The sequence below is a fragment of the Tamandua tetradactyla genome, chromosome 15 (assembly GCF_023851605.1).
Source record: "Tamandua tetradactyla isolate mTamTet1 chromosome 15, mTamTet1.pri, whole genome shotgun sequence".
Classification (NCBI taxonomy): Eukaryota; Metazoa; Chordata; class Mammalia; order Pilosa; family Myrmecophagidae; genus Tamandua; species Tamandua tetradactyla.
In genome coordinates this window covers 58,194,105-58,211,693 of record NC_135341.1, presented here as the reverse complement: position 1 = coordinate 58,211,693, position 17,589 = coordinate 58,194,105, and the positions used below count along the sequence as shown (strand labels likewise).

Genomic DNA, 17,589 nt, shown 5'->3' with positions numbered 1-17,589 from the left:
GATTGACGTTTCTGGTAAACACCCTTCTTTGTTCTAGGTAATCACCGCTTCAAATACTCTAAGTTTGTCCCAGTAAAATATCACCAAGCAAATTAGTTTCTCCAAGCAGTTCCTGTCTGTTACTTCCAACATATTCTCTGATTATAAATTTCTTTCATCCCTTAAAACTGCTAAGAGAATTTGCAAAGATTTGAGGGAATCTTTATTTATTGAAATTTTATTGAATATGAACAAGAAATTATGTTCTTCTCCAGTGAATCCTTATTCCATTTTTCGTTTATTTGCAATAACCGGTTCAGCTTAGGAAAGGAATGTTATCTTATATTGTTTACCACTCTCTGCCTGGTGCTGCCATTTACAATTCCAAATGATGGCAAGTCCCTTTACATTCTTCCCTCTGATTGTCTGGTTTCTGGTTTCTATACAGAAGCAACACGCACTCAGTAGCATCTATAATTAAACTGAGTCCCCAGATCCTGCTTTCTGGGAAACTATTATCTAAGAGACCAGGCAATTCTTCCTCAAGAATTTATTCCAAGTGCAGCCTTCCATGCTTCCATTCTTATCATGCATGAATGTGATTGATCAGTTACATGCTCACATGTCTCCTGTGCATACAGCCTCCTAAACAAAGACTAAAGTGGACCATGAGGTTTCTGGGGAGTGAGACCACCTCTAGGGCATTGAGGAGAAAGTCTCCTTACCAGACACAATTTGATCATTGTCTCTCATTTATGATAACTGATCCTTTTTGTGGCCAGAGCAGGCTGATTAGAAATGATGTTTTTTCTGGTTCTGACAGTTTAGGTGCATATCATAATCTCTAGGGGTATAAACCCTAAGAAGATAGCCTAGGTCTCAGATTCAAGAATCCTATTGAGGTCTCACACCTGCTAAGGATTAGAATTTTGAAAAAGTGCCACTTTTTGGTTGAAAACGATATTGCTTCAGGACTTGATTCTGAACGCTGAGGTTATTCTATAGTCTATGCTTGGGTAGCTTAAACCCCAGTTCTTATTAAAGTGCTCTCTTCTGGTCTGGCCCAACAAATAGCTGGAATGAAAAATGGTGTGTTAAAAAATAATAGTAGGGCGGTGTGATGATGGCTCAGTGGCAGAGTTCTTGCCTGCCATCCAGAGATCTGGGTTCGATTCCCACTGCTTGCCCATACAAAAAACGACAAACAAAAGTAGTAATAATAATAATAAATTGTTATAACTGCTTTATTAAAGAGATACAAACAGTAGGGGGAAAAGCGATCTGTCTCTGAGTTATAATTAAGCAAAAGCTTACTTATCATGACTCTCAACTAAGAAGCATCCTGATAAATAACAATTCACAGAAGCGTCAAGAAATTTAAACAACACAAATTTACAACTGTGTAAATTTAGAAACTGTAGACCTATAACATAATATATATATATACACACACATATATATATATCTTCTGATTGATTATAACTCAAATGTCCAGATGTCCTTGCCAACAAAGCTGGCTCTGTAATTCCAGCATTTCCAAATATTTGACTTGAGATTTCTCTTCTCCCTCTATACTGAATAGGGATGAGCCCGCAGGGAGGTGGAATACAGCCCTGTTTTTAGGCAGATACATTCAGGAGGTTGGGTTTGGATAATATTATGAGGAATGAATCATCTGGAGCAAAAGTGTTTTAGAAAGAATTGTGGGTAAATAGTTTGGAGGCTGAGATCCTGCCATCTACATGCAACTGTCCTAGTTTTATTTCTGCAAAATGTTTACTGAGGTGGGAAAAAAATGTCATATAGTGAGAAAGGATAATGTTTAGGGAAAAAAAAACAGCTTATTCACAAAGCATAATCATTTCTTATAGCCAGTTATTTAAATGGGCTGTGATATTATGAGCACATAATATTATCATCATCTTTAAAATAGAGCATTTGACTTTATATTCTCAAAGATTCCATCCAACCCTGGCATTCTCTTTTTGCTTAAAAAAAAAAAGTTCCATTCTCTGATTTAGTTAATTAAAGGATAATAGGAGGGTAGAGGGAGAAGAGGGAAAGGGTAACAATGCCAGGCTCAGCACGTCCACAAGCCTTATTACATTTTGGAACTGAACACAAGTTTTTGCAAATGCCTATCATTTCTGGTATTCCCAATGGTTCTATTAAATAAAAAATGTGTGTTATAAGTTTGCCTTTCATAACACCTGATGGCAAGCTTGAACTTTTGTCTTTTGCTTTTTTAATTTTTAAAATTTTAGCAGTGTCTCATTTGACAGAAATTTAACGGAACTCAGTGTTCTATATCTCATGTGCAAGGCGTAGATAGGAAGTAGGTCAAAAGATTGGAAGGAAAAGACACAGGAGAGAAAGACAAGGGAAAAGACTTTGACTTTTAGATCTTTTAAACTGGATTTTTTTGTGTATGTGTGCATGGGCAGGCACTGAGAAACGAACCCAGGTCTCCGGCATGGCAGGTGAGAACTCTGCCTGCTGAGCCACCATGGCCTACCCTAGATTTTAATATGTCCTTCAAAGAGATCAAGTCAAGGAAACCTCTTGGCCAGCATTCCTCCCGTAACAGTAAACAGTATTGGGTTATTAAGAACTACCCATATCAATCATAGGTACATAGAGGAATTTGATTCAATATCAGAAAAATTAAATAGTCTCCCTTAGTGTTCAAATTTTTCAGTCAGAGAAGTTTGAATGTATTTTAAATGAGTGAGGAAATATGTATATCTAGTAATTCATTCTGCTCAGAATATTGGACAAGTAAATGACAGACATCTGTAGACACATCAGAGACAATCCACCTCGGAGGAAAGGAACTTGCCAATGTCATATATTTAGACCAGCACAGAATGGTATTGATGGGAGTGAAAAGTTTTACACATTTGAATTTAGCCTTTTCAGGGAAAAGTTTGACACATCTGATATTAAAAGAGTTTACTATGATTATTTTTCTAAAAATATGTATTTCCTTCCTTGTGGGACGTGTTTTCAGATGGACATTGTATGTGCTTATAGGGTGCTGTGATTACACCAACAATGGACCATCCGATGTCAATGCAGCCAGCAAACATGATGGGCCCCCTGACACAGCAGATGAATCACCTTTCCTTGGGCACAACAGGAACGGTGAGTTGAAGAGTTCGTTTTCATTGGATTTTTAGGATTTCCTGGATAAGTTGCAATGCTCTCTGTTTTCACTGGCATTATCAGCAGAACTGTTCCTGTACCTTTCAGCCATTGACTAATGCAGCTTTCAGGTTCTGGTAAGCCACACTCTGCATGCAAGCCCAATTCCTAGGCACACTGACTCACATGACCAAGGCAGCAGTTTCTGCTGTGTTGCATTAAAATTTCATTTATGTATTGTCCCACAACACAATGCACCAGGTGAAATGTTTGGAAAGGTGTTTTTTGTTTATTTGGTTTTTTTTTTTTTTTGCATGCATGCATGCACCCACAAATCTTGACCCTGTGACTTAATATACTTGAGTCTGGTTTTCCTTCCCAGCTGCTAACCACTCCAGTTAATATGTCATTCCAAATTTATTCAAAAGTGAGGGATCAGCCCTGACTATAATTGATGTACAGGACTGTTGATTTACTTTCTGTGTTTAAATCAGTAAAAATTGAGAACCTGATGTATTCAAGTTCTTTTAATCTTTCTTTGGAATATGTAGACATAGATGATACAGAAAAAAGGGAAAGGAATCTAAAGTACTTGATGTCTTCTTATTAGTCCAGCCATTTTTGACTTGTCATATTTCTTCTTGGGGAACAAAGGTATATTAACAATGCCTGTTCCAGCCTTGATTTTACATCAGCGAAGCATTTAGAACTATCAGCAAAACTTTGTTGTCGTTGTTGAAGTCTACCCAAAGAGAATACCCCAAATGTTCAAGAGGGCAAATGTCTAATACTACCTAAAATACTGCAAATGTGTTGATTACCATTATAGAGAACAACGAGAAACAATAGTGCCAGCCTTTCATGGGACACCATGGGTAACAGCTGTATTTTTTCAAAAATGTTTGTATAGATAATCTTGTTATTTTTAAAGGTGAAGAAAGAAAAATTATATTTTCTTCTCACATAGGCAGCTTAAGTATTGTAAAAAGAGCAGTAGATTAGAAGTTGGGAATCCTCGGTTCAATTTTGATTGAACCCTATCATTTCTGTCCTTGGAAAAAATAACAATATCATCAAGCATCAATTCTCCTCTCTCTCTAGTTGGAGTATTGAACTTGAGGCCCACCATACAACTTTGTATTGTTAAACCTATTTGTCTTATAATCCCCACCCCTGTGTCTGGACTGATTCTTCATGATTAAACTGACATTATCTCCAAAATCTACACTAAGGACAGATTGTGAATTTTACTTCATAGCACTGGCTTGTTTGCCAGGCAGATGTTGTTGACTCATAGGCCTTTTGAAATATAAGGAGTTGCTGTCTACTGAGGCTTCACTAATCTGCCCTAAGTTGGAAGAACATCCATATACTTTAATGGAATCATACTGTTTTCATAAAGAAATGTAGCTTTATTAACATAAACAAAGTACCAATCTCTAAGCCCTCAGTTGCTGAATCTATTAAAAAACAACCACAAACAACTTTTCAAATTAAATTAAAAAGGTTGGTGGTTACTTACCTGCCTGAAGGCTTGGGCTGGATCAAATAATTTCTTAGGTCTCCAACTTAGTCTTTTAAAAGTCACGTCTAAGACTCCATTGAACTCTCCACTACGTTACAGCTAATTTTCATAGGGGAGATAGAGTTTGAAGATGAGGATATTTTTACAGTTTCTAGGAATGTGTAAGGATTATTTGCTGTTCCTTTTTGCATTACTAACAGAGCAGGTCCCCAGAACAGTGTTGCGAAGCTTGAAGTTTCTCATGTTTCCCTCCATATCAGCCTTCCTTTTTTTAAGTGATCATAAATTCTGAATGAGTAAAGTAGTAGAATTTTACTGTATTTAATGATAATCTTCAATCTGATAAAAGATGGGGGTTCTTTTAATGCAAAGTATAGAAAGAAACATTCTATAAATCCTGCTCCTTTGAATCAAAAGCAAAGCCAACTGACTTGCTGAAGTTCGATTTGTACACTCACCAAAATATGAGAACCGGGCTAACTGAGGAGATGATGAATCCTTTAGGAAATTGAAAAATTAGCTAAAAGATACAGAATTGATGGAGAATTATAGTAGTTATCAATTCAATAACACACGTTATGATTGTCTGTTTGAGGCCAGGATTTGTACCCAGCTGGCGATAACCAAATAATTCAGTAATGTTATATACCCATTCCTTATATTAGAAGGTAAAGTTTTAAAGCATATGTCTTTTTTTTCCCCATGGGCAGGCACCGGGAATTGAACCCGGATCTGTGGCATGGCAGGCAAGAACTCTGCCTGGTGAGCCACCGTGGCCCACCCAAGCATATATCGTTTTGATAACATATAGCTTAATTTTTTCAGTCTCCCATCTTCAAATGTTCTAAATAATGCTTAAATACATTATAAGGTCTGTGTAACACATTGTTTTGCAAAAGTTTAAAATTGAATAAAGTTCTGGAAAAGCAAAGAGAAAACAGAATCACTCTCTTGATTCATTCGGCAAAATATCACTGTGTCTGCTGTCCAGAATACTGCCACAGTGTTATGCTGTTAAACCTCTTAGACCTCAAGGTACCATCATATATTCATTTTATCTGAATTTTTGATTGACAATTAGAGTGAATTATGAAGTTGAGATTGAATTTTTTAATCAAAATCAAAATTTTCCACCTTATTACCTTTTTCCAAAGCACTTCATCTATTGCTAGGAAGGCAGCAAAGAAGCTTGGATAAACCAGTAGCTATGCATATTTAGCCAAGTTACTTAACTTCTGTGAAATTTTATTTCCTCTTTTACAAAGCAGGAAAAATAGTATTTATATCACAGGGATATTGCAAGTATTAAATGAAATAAAATATAAAACATAGCCAATGTTGTGTGTGACACCCACCAGATAGATGCTTATCAAATGTGCTGCCTTTACCCTCTATGTCCAGTGGTTTCTAACTGGCAGGAGTCTTGTCCAGGCAGCCACATTGGATGAAACACACTATCAGGTCCAAAGTACAACTCACTGGCCTGCTCTATGTCATTTGACACATGTTACTTTAGAGTCTCCACTTCCTTAGCTTTGAACCTGCTGTCCAGGGTTGCAAACCCAAAAGTCAACCTAGTAATTTTAATGAATAAAGTTAACTGAATTCAATGGAAAACCCTGGAAATATATAATCAGATCCATTCTATATTTACTTAACTGTCACGAACAAGTCATACAATACAAATGTACATAATTTGGAGATCAGACTTTTTAAAGTGGAGATGTTTTAAATGCAGTGATGACAGCATCTCAGCCTGAGTTTAGGGCAAACGTTATGGAGAGATGGCATCTTAGACAGCTTGGAACACAGATGAGGAGCCATTCCCCACCTCTAGCCAGCTCCTGCCACATGATGTACACATCCAGGTAGTCCTCATCTTCCTAGTTTTCAAGTGAAGCTGAAAATTAAAATTTAATGTAACATTTCCCTGTATTAAACTGTTGGACCAGTTTGACCCTAGAGCTCTGTTTTTGGCATCTGCCCTTGAGTTTTTCATCTCCAATCTTGCTGACTGTTCTTTCTTCCTATCCTCACAGGCTCCTTCTTTTCCTCTGGCTCACTCACTTTTTGAAAGCTGGAGTTCTAATGTTAACTTACTTCTCTTTCTACATATTTCTCCTAGCAATCTTCTCTACTTTCATGGTTTGGATCCCTGTCTTTCATGCTGACGGCTTCTAATCTGAATACTCCAACATTAACCTCATCTTAGAATTTTAGATTCATGTCTCCAAATATCCACTAAAAATCTCCATTGTAAATCTCCCTCAGATATTGCAAAATCAGCACAGCCCAAACTAATCTCATAAGCTTCCCGAAGCATCCTCCTGCTAACCTCCTTCCTCTTAAATGTTCCTGCTCCCTATTTCCTTTTGAGCTGATCGCCTAACCATCCAGAGACCCAACTATACACCTAGCAACAAATCTAGGCTCTTTCCTTCTCCCTCACCACCAGATGGAATTATTTTTCAGGTCATACCAATTTTGTCTCATGGGCATTTGTCAGATCCATCCTTTTCATTGCATTTCTATAACCTCTGCCCTGGACCTAGCTAGCATCCTTCATTTGGTTGTGATAGACTCCTAACTGATCCCCTTACTTCCATTCTCAGCTTGCTCCCTTCTATCCTCCCCATCGTTGCTGCTGCCAATCAATCTAAAATTTTCTGACCATGTCTCTCCAATACCTGGAACTTTCCAGAGGTTTTCAGTTGAAACTCTGCAGACCAAGGTATGAGCAGCAACAAGGGCAGAACAGGGCAAAATCCAGTGAATAATCCATCCCATGACCAGGGTTGATGGGAATTGGAGATGGATTAGAACTTTCTACTTTTAGAAGGGGATCCTTAGGCCTTAGGCCATGTCCCACTTTGCTTTTTTTAAGATCCCTGGCTAAAAGAATGGTATTAATCCAAAACCTTTTTATCTTAAAAAAAGTAAATATATTTGGTGCCAGGTAACCTCAAATTTGAAATGGATGCCATATAGTTTAATTAATCTTTCTCTCTAACTGTCACCTGTAATGTTTATTGTTCAATTTTCTACCTGTTTTTAAACTGGACAGAATTTGCAGGCCTTAAAAGAAATGAATTTTATGCAAATGGTGTAACTGTTTTTATTTCAGAGCTCTGCTGACCTTGAAGAATTTTCTATTTCTGCTTTTGTTTATTTTTTGTCACCAGGATTCCCTCAATGGAAGCAAAACCCTGTTATCCATAATATCTTATCACTCTCTTGTAAGCTTCAGCAGAAACAGCTGGGGATTTTACTGTGCTATGAGACCCTACAAAGTGCATGCCAATCTTGTTTTACAAGTTGCTTATCGCCTTTTCATTTGTTTAGTTGGTGATCACTGGTGGCTTACAATGTCACTGATATCTGTTAAAAGAAATAAAAAGTTTTTGTTCTGCAGGCTCTTATCTGCAGTTCTGTTTGTGTTCTCCAAAGCCACTGGTGATTTGTGACATCACTGACTTCTCGTGATGTAACCATAGCCATTTGCAAAGATAATCTTATAATTGTGCTCCATTTATTTATTTACCATAGTTGTCCAGCATTTTTCAGTCACATCGTTCTTCCTTGACTGCTCTAAAATTCTGATGATATCAGGTGAAAATCCTGAATTATTCATTTTGCTTAGAGATTATCTATATTCATTACTAGGTATAAATTTAAGTATTAAGATTGAGTGTGATAAAAAGCAACAAAGGAGGTTAAATGGACTCATGATTCGGGAAATAGTATCATAAATGGTAATTTTTCCTAAAAAGTTTTAAAGGAAAAACATCCCAAATAATAAAAATAGTGAAATGCATGCAGGAGAGTACAGATTAAAAAGGGAACTGTTTTATAAAAACTGTCTGTTTTTGTAAAATAAAAGGATCTTTGACAGTAGTCTTACAATATAAACAATTAATAGGCATTGAGGTAATCTCTAATATTATGAAATAGCTTATTTACAGTTCTTAAGAGGTTGTTGTTTAAAAAATGGACTCTAGTTTCAAATAAATTAGCCACAGAATACAAAAGCCTCAATAAATATAATGTCAAAGAACATGAAACAATAGTTGACAATGGAGGCAATTCAGTGCCAAAGAACTTAGGAAAAAATAACAATCAAAATTATAATGCATGTGTACCCATCCAATAAGAAAAGTTTATCAAAATAATTTACATTGCAAATGATGATACAGGCAAATTAGCAGTCTCATACACTGATGTTGTAATGATTGGAATCTATATTTGTGTAAGCATCAGATAGTAAGACAGACAGTTAAAACCTTCCAAAAGATCTATACTGATTTACCAAACAGTTATAATTTTGAGAAGCAAGTCTATGGGCATTTTCTATAAGAAAAGAAAAGCCTGTATGTCTCAAAAATATTTAGCATGGTATTCTCTATATTGTATTGTAAATAAGAATGATTAAATAAACCATCCATAAATCCATTAATAAACCAGAATGTAAATTAAGTTATATTCTAAGAACTTAATGTAATTAGGAAAAGGATTATTTATAAAATCGAATTAAAAAACCAAGACATAAATTTGCATGTATAGAGTAGAAGAACAACTATGAAAAGTATTAATAAAATAAAGCTACAAAGAAATATAGAACAAGTGTGGTCATATCTGGGTGATGGGATTAGTGATCATTTGGATTTTAATCATTATACTTTTCTATATGCTGTAAGTACTCAACAATGGGCATGATGTGCTTTTATTATTTTAAAAGTTGTTATAAATATATTCTTGGAAAATGACCAATGGCACAATCAAAAAAATGATGCTTTTATAAAATTAACTTTTGTTGTTGTTTGGAGTGGCAGTGTGTGATCGCAACTTTAAAAAGGTGCTAGGAATTAGCATCACTATTAATAAAACATTTGGAGATCCTTTCAAAATGATTGCACTTATTCTAGATTTAGAGACTAGAACCAATTTACTTGTTCATGTACCTGTTGGAAGAAACAAAATAACTCCTGTCTGTGGTGTATTTGCCTTTGAATCTCTAGATCAGTGTGTGCTTTTTGCTGGTCAAAGTGCCTTACAGTGTTCGCGTCCTAATCTGTCTTTTTACATGAGAGAGTGGTTAACATTGTCCTTTTGTGGCAAGGAGATGAAATTGAGAAATTTGTGATAGTCCAAAAGTAAACTCCTGGGTGGAAAAATAAAATTGGGGGGTTCGAGTTTTTAAGTGAAATCAAGTTCATATGAATGCAATTAGAGTCACACAAGGGCAACTAGTTAACCATTTTTGACAGTTTATTTGAATGTGAACAATACCTTGTCCCTTATCCACAGTTAACTCACCAGGGGACAGCTTATGACACTTTGGAAAAAGACAACAATCTTCTGTTGAATCGGTTCAGTACTGTTCACCTCTGCTTCCACACCTCCAGCCGATAAAGCTCCTCTGCCTTTAGCCAAGAGCACCCTCTGCTCTGCCTACCCTAGACCCACAGGGATCACAGCTGGAGATGAGCAAATAATAATGAAGACACTTCAAAATGCATCAGCCTCAATAGATGATGAGAATTTACTAAATTCTTATTTGTTCTCTTTTAAGTTTGAGTTCTTTCTTTGGTTCTCCAGGACCTTGCTCCATATTGTGCTCTGGGTCCCCACTGGAAGGGCTGCCTTATAGAAGGAACTCTTTTTGTCAGCCAGAGAGGATGAAAATTTTCACATTGATTCCCCAAGGGAGAGACTGAAATTATAACAGGCTGAGGAAGATGACAATGTTCTGGGACAGTCTGAACTGCCCTAGCAGGCCATGTTGGTCCTAACAACATATGCAGTTGTGGTGCGAATGGGGACTCTTGTATCAGCTGTAAACTAGGGGTCACAGGACCCTGACGGCTTGAAGGCAGAGGGGTCAGGCCACCATGTGACATGCAGCGAGCCCTTCCAAGTTTTAGAGCTAAGATTCTATTTTATTTTCTTTTGTACTTCATTGCATTCTTTCTCATGCTCTTTTCATTCAAAGATTCAGTCCCAAGACAGGATTATGATACTCCACCAGCTGTTGTGTCAGGTAGGAAAATTCTAATTCCTTTAAGACTTGATTGGAGGGGAGAGATGGAGGTTGCCTGGTTTCCTCTGAAACTCTTTAAAGCAGTGATTCTCAGCAGAGTTGGGTATAGGGAATTTAAATTTCAGTTTGGGGGCTCTATGTAGTTTAAAAGAGCATATTTAACATTGCAATTCTGGTTCTATGTCTGGACAGTAAGTATGTTGCTTTTGAAATATAAAGTAAAAGTGCAAAGACATTTTATCTGTCAAGGATATGCAGAAAATAGAGATCATGTTCTGTATATCAGTGATTCTCAGTGTTAGAAGGCGTTGTCAGAATTTCTGGGAAGTGGGAGAAGGTATGTATCAAAAGAAGATATGGATTAATAAAAACAGTTTGAGAAGCACTGCTTTATAGACCAGAATTCTTCTGAAATCAGAGAATCATCCCATGTTGCTTGCTTAGCCCCCAGCATAGTTAAGTCTGACACATAGTAGGTGCTCAATGTAATTGTTTGTTGAATGAATCAAAACTTCTAATTGGTTCCCAAAGTGATATTTTGGATATTGAAAGAGAAGCTGCCATTGGTTCCATTTGACAACACAGTGGCCGAGGTTGATTTGAGCATGCTTGAGCGTCCTGAGGATTTTAATTAACAGTATTTAAATTGTTTGACAAAGTTTAGTGGCACAGTTTATAATACGATATATGTATTTGAAGAGATGGGTTTTTATTTTGAATTGCACAGATTGTGTTGTGCTTCCATTTTACATTTTGAATTTTGGTTTCTTGCAAAAAGGGAAAAAGATGCAATACTTTCTTTTGGTTAATTTTTTTTTTTAAATGAAATAAAATACCAGCAGCTTAAGGAGCTTTTAATTCTTTTATCCTTTGATGTGTCAGATGGCAAGGGCATAAAATTCAAACCAAGAAGGGCATCAGAGGCATAACAAGCAGCCAAGACCAGAAATAGATAGAAAGAACTCATGGGCAGTTGAGTCTAACAACAGGATGGTGGATTCCAAGTAGAGAACATCTTGTTCTTGGCCACCCTGTTTGCTTGACCCAGTATCTGAAGGGTAATCCTTTTCTCATGTGTTCTGAACTTGTTTAGTTATGCTCATTGCCGAATACTCAACTTGGAATTTCAATTAATAATGTCCCCCTTGAGGAAGAGTGACTTACCTTTCAGCTGTGAAGTCACTTAGGTCCTTTTGGATAGCTCTATAAACTACTTCTAATTAAAATATCACTTGTTTTTTCTCCTAAGTGTATTACCTGTCATATTTTAACGTGTCTATTTCATTTAGAATATTGACCCCTTGAGAAGAGACTTTGCTTAACATATATAGCATCTACTTTGTTTAACATGTACGCCATCTACCCTTGATAATTCACCAATATTAATAATAATGAAAGGCACAAAACTGGAACTTCTTGTCTTCTACTGGGTTTCACTTTCAAGAACACAATGTAAAAAGCAATCAAAACATCAAAAGCATTTATCATTATAGGAGCCATGGATCAGGCTCTACAAGAATCAATTGATGCAGAATATCTGACTGCAGATCTAGGCTCAAGAATTTCCACCTGATTCAAAGGCAGGGGCTACTCAAAGTTCTTGAGCAGCAAAAGTTGTGTTACTTTTGATTGAAGTAGTGCAATAAAAAATTTAATCTAGCAGTTCTCTGTGCCCCTTAGGGAAAAAAAGAAACAGGAATCATAGTTAAAAAGCCTAGATGTGATATAATCAGAATATTTCACTAGGGTCCCACAGTGGAATAGAAAGGAAGGGGTCAATATGGAGATTACCTGAAAAATAACACATTTGGGGCACTTTATAGTTGTTTTCCCCTTGAAAGATTTGATTGGTTATTTGGAATCTTGTAAGTATGCACAGAGTTCTTTGGTCTATCTTTAATAGAATTGTCTTCTGAAAATGTTTGTTAATTTCTTGGTAGGTGTGACTTAAGTAGATTTTGAAAAATAATATACCTTTTGTCCACCCCTTGACCACAATAAGAAATTGTAATAGGAAAGGATGCTGTAATGTCTCCTCATATCTCCCAAAAGGACACTATTGGACAACTGAAATAAAGTCTTTCCCAGTGTAGGAGCACACTGAACTGTCATAATTTATTGGGATTTAAGGTACTACCTTTATAATCTATAGACCCATAACTCAACCCAATTTCATGCAATAAATATTTCAAACATTTACTGAACACCTCTGAGTGCTAGACACTGTACTCAAGTCTGGGGATACAAAGATGAGAAAATAGACTTGGTATATGATATATATATCATGATATAATTTAATTTTGTTATTTTTTATTTGTGATGCTAAATGTATAAAGTAGGAGGAACTGGAAACTAGAAACTAGAAAACAGATTGGAAATCCTCAGGAATAAGGTAATTTCTGAGCTGGATTTGGAAAAATGAATATGGAGTTCTCCAGTTGGGTATAGATGGAAAGGTATATTAGATGGATAGAATGAGCAAGTTCTTAGAGGCAGAAAGCAATATGGAGTGATTAGATGACAGCAAGTCATTTGAAATTGTCAGGGCAAATGGTCACTATGGCAGACACCAAGGCTGAGTCAGGGTAGATCTGACTTCAGACAAGGACCTCTTCTTCTTTGAGTCATGTGTCACCTTGTTCTTTTATTTATTACGAACAATTTCTATTTATTAGGAGCATACTATGTGGCAAACACTGTGCTAGGTGCTGAGGATGCAACTTCCCTCTAAGAACTTAGAGTCTAGTTAGGAAGTTAGGTATGAACAGAGTATTACAAAAATTTCATAATTGTTACAATATGAACAAATATCATGTTGTTCAAGTTGGTAAACTTTTATTCAGATGCCTCATTTCAGAATGTACTATGTCACTGATTGGTTGTAGAGTCCGGGGAAAATTAGTTAGCTTCTCTGTAGTTCAGTTTAACTCATGTGGGGTAATAATAATAATAAAGACCTCATAAGGTTGTTGTGAGCATTAAGTCAGTCAAGATATGTAACTTGTTTAGAACAGAGCCTATCATAATGTGCTCAAATGTTATTAGCCACAACTATACTAATCATTGTTGTTCTAAGGTGCTATGGTGGTACAAAGGAAGAACAACTAATATATAGTCGTGGGGTCAGAGAAATAGTCCAATGGAAGAAACCTCTAAACAGAGACACAAGTACACATAAAAATTAGCCAAGGAGCTCCCATTTATTTATTTCCTTCTTCAGTGCTCTTGCTTTAGGTTTAAGGTCCATAAAACCGCCTCCAATTGTAAGGTTCATAAGATATCTCCCAACATTTTCCTCTAACTGTTTTATGGTCTTAGACCTAATGTTTAGATCTTTGATCCATTTTGAGTTAACTTTTGTATAGGGTGTGAGATATGGGTCTTCTTTCATTCTTTTGCATATGGATATCCAGTTCTCTAGGCACCATTTATTGAAGAGACTGTTCTGTCCCAGGTGAGTTGGCTTGACTGTCTTATCAAAGATCAAATGTCCATAGATGAGAGGGTCTATATCTGAGCACTCTATTCGATTCCATTGGTCGATATATCTATCTTTATGCCAATACCATGCTGTTTTGACCACTGTGGCTTCATAATATGCCTTAAAGTCAGGCAGCGCGAATGGTATGATTTCTAAATGTTGGGTTGATTTCTTTTTTTTCTTTTTTTCCATTAATTAATAATAAAAAAGAAAGCCAAAAAAAAAATTAGCCAAGTAGAAAATAATTGAAACACACACACAAATTAAAAATAAAAAAATAATTGGAGGAGCGTTTCAGACCAAGGAGGCAGCGTGTAGAAAGGCTCATGGGTAGCAAGGCCTGGTAAATTCAGGAAATTATATATGGTCCAATGGGGCACAGATACATATAGAAAGACAGGGAACATAGTAATAAACTGGATTGATATCACCAGATATGGTAACTTATGCTCTATCTTGATGGCAACTGAAATCCATTAAAGGGGATTAATTTGAAGAGTGACATGATCTCTGGCTATAGAATAGAGAATGCATTGGAAAGATAGAAAAATAGAAAAAGGAACCAGAACTCAAGAGTCAGGCAAGAAACCATGGTAGCTGGCATGAAAGCTGTGGAAATTAGAATGGAGAGAAGTTGGCAGATTTGTGAAAAAGTAAGGAGGGAAAATATGCAAGACTTGGCAATTGATTGACAGAGTAGGAGAGAGAAGAGATAATGGTAGCTCTTAAGTTCTCAGTGGTCCAAGGTACCATTTGCTAGAATCTGAACCACAGGAAGGAGGATCATATTTGGCAGGAGACAGGCCAAGTTCAGTGCTGTACATGTTGAATTTGAGATGTCTATGAGGCATCCAAATGAAGATGTGCAGTAAATATTTGGATGTATATGCTTGGAACTTAGAAGACAGCTCTTAGCCAGAGATGGATTTTGAAGTTATTGCACACAATTATATCATGTCACCCAGAGAATGTACTTAGAGTGAAAGGAAGTAGGTAGAACCTTGGAAATAAAGTATGAGCAGAAAGCCAAAATATAGATTGATAAAGAACAACTGTAGATATAGAAGGTAAACCAAGAGTATATGGTTTCAAATAAACCAAACAGATGAAAGCATTTCAAAAGAGAGGCCTGACAATAAGATGAGTCCTGAAAAGCGGCCATTGGATTGAGTTATACAATAGTCACTTGTGAATTTGATGAGAAAATTCTAAAGGGAAGGACAAAGTCAGTAAATATCCTATAAAGAAATAGACATGGCAAGTGTAGGAACTCAACAAATTTGACTTTGACAAGATACAGAGAAGATGACAACAAAAAATGAATGGAAGGGCTGGTTGATCTGTAGATTAATTTTTTAAAGATATTTCTGGGAAGAAGCCAGGAGAGAGCTCTAGAGATTGAAGATATAATTCATAAGGGGATGACTGGTAGAACAAAGATTGTTGAGAAAGCCAGACATCTCTTCCAGAAGCGTGGGATGATGGCAGGAAAGGCTGTTGTATGTGCATGTCAGTTTGTAAATGCAGTGGTAGGAAGTCAAAGGATTTCCCTTATGATAATTGCTGTTTGCTTCTTATATTTGCCTTGTAAGTGGCATCTTATTTTGAGAGTAAGCAGGAGATGGCACGGTAAGAGACTTAAGGAGAGTGGAGATTTCTAACTGTGGAGTTAGAAAGACCACTAACAAAACAGAGAAGGTTTGAGGGAAGTGCCGGGGTTCCATTGGAGCAACAGAGTATGGATGTCTGGAATACCAATCTGTGAGGATATTTGATTTCCCACAGTAGTGCTGATGAGCTAAGGCAGACAAGTAGATTAATTCTAGGTTAAGTTTCCACTGAATGGGCTGAGAAGAAGTGCAACATGCATTGATGATCTTGACAAGTGAACAATTGAATGACAGACTGTCATTTTTCAGGATGAAGTGGGACAAGAAAAGAATGAAGTGGGGAATGGGAAATAAGAAGAAAGCAGACACAAGAGAGACTTGAGTTCTCCATAAAATGTAGAGAGATACAGCTCAGAAGTGGAATACTTGGATTTAAAATTGGGGATTATTGAACTATTTCTTGAAAAAGTCCAGGTCATGGGAGCAGGAGGGAAAGTGACTTTGTGAAAGGGACAAGTCTAGCTGTAAAAATTTAGAAGCTGCTATTTAAGTGGGGTGTTTTGGTATGTTTGGGTTAGGGATTTTTGTTTGATTTTTGCTGTTAAAAAGATGTGGACAAATCATCAGAGAGAATGTCCCAAATATAGTGAATGGGTGATAGAGCACATATCTGAAATATGCTGTAAAGTTACTGAAGGCTTTTTCTCTCAAAAGTTTTAGGAAGCAAGTTCTTCCCAGAACACTTGGATTATAGATTTGATTAAAAGAAGGAAAGTGTTTTTCAGAGTTTTTTGGGGTAGGGGGATGGTTGTGTAGCACCAATGAGACTTAAAATAATTTTGTGTGCAGAGATAAAACTTTTTACTTTCTCAATTGCATGATTATTTAAGTATGAATTTTAATAAAATAGAATAAGTCCATCAAATTCTTGGCTTAAGGAAGAGCCTCAAGTAAATTCTTGAATAGTGGATACTTTTTTGTTTTTCAGGATAATAGTAATTCAGGAAGAACAGAGCTAAGGCAACAGTCATGATGCCCAAAAAGAAGTGCTTAAGGTCTAGAAAACAAAGTCTTCAGTGCATTTTTATTGGAATCACCTCTCTTTGCTACCTCATATACAATTCTTTAAAGGGTCAGAGGAGCTGGCACCATCCTATATGCTTTCACCCAAAATTAGGAACCTGTTCTCTTTTTTGGTGTTCTTTTTCCATAACAATTATGACTCCATAAGAGATCTGCCTAATTTGAGCAAATTTTAGTAGAAAAATATGTATATAAAGAGGAAAACACCATTTTTTCCTAATTGTGTTTGGATTTTATGAAGTGCATATGAAATATTTGTAGTCAAATTTTTATCTCAGTTACTTGCCTCGAGCTTAATTTCCTTGAAGAATGTCTCCATGAAATCAAGCAAAAGACTTATCAACAGAGAACAAAAGTAGAACCAAAATCCATCCTGCTTTTCTAAAGCTTAGAGGTCAGAATTTGAATGTGGGTTTGGGAAAAATGAAAAATCAAGAATGGGGCCAAAGAGAAATTTTGAAGGGAACCATAGAAGCTCTGAAACAAACATTAATTCTCTGCCATATCTTTTCTATACCAGCTAAAATAGGTTGAAAACAGTAAATGCTATCAGTACAAATTAACAATGAGTTTTCACAGAAAAAAAATGTAAATAAATCACAATGTAATTTCACTTAAGAGTCAGAGAAGCCCTTAAATGCCAGGTTTCTAGCCAGGCAGTTATGCTCTAAGAATAGAAGAAATTCACAGAGGCACTTGGCTTGTATTAAGGCAAAATTTACTGTTAAAA

At 36.3% G+C, this 17,589-nt stretch overlaps 1 protein-coding gene across 13 annotated transcripts in view; it reads left to right on the top strand.

Moving 5' to 3' along the window:
* The window catches only part of RBMS3 (RNA binding motif single stranded interacting protein 3), a 705,592-nt gene that overhangs the window by 644,227 nt on the left and 43,776 nt on the right, over positions 1 to 17,589 (top strand). For 11 of the 13 annotated variants that reach the window (XM_077129934.1, XM_077129932.1, XM_077129938.1 and 8 more), the window contains 2 exons: positions 3,013 to 3,123; positions 10,638 to 10,685. In XM_077129934.1, the coding sequence (XP_076986049.1) occupies positions 3,013 to 3,123; positions 10,638 to 10,685 (159 nt within the window). The remainder of the gene's footprint in view (positions 1 to 3,012; positions 3,124 to 10,637; positions 10,686 to 17,589) is intronic. The other 2 variants (XM_077129936.1, XM_077129937.1) reach the window with 1 other exon arrangement.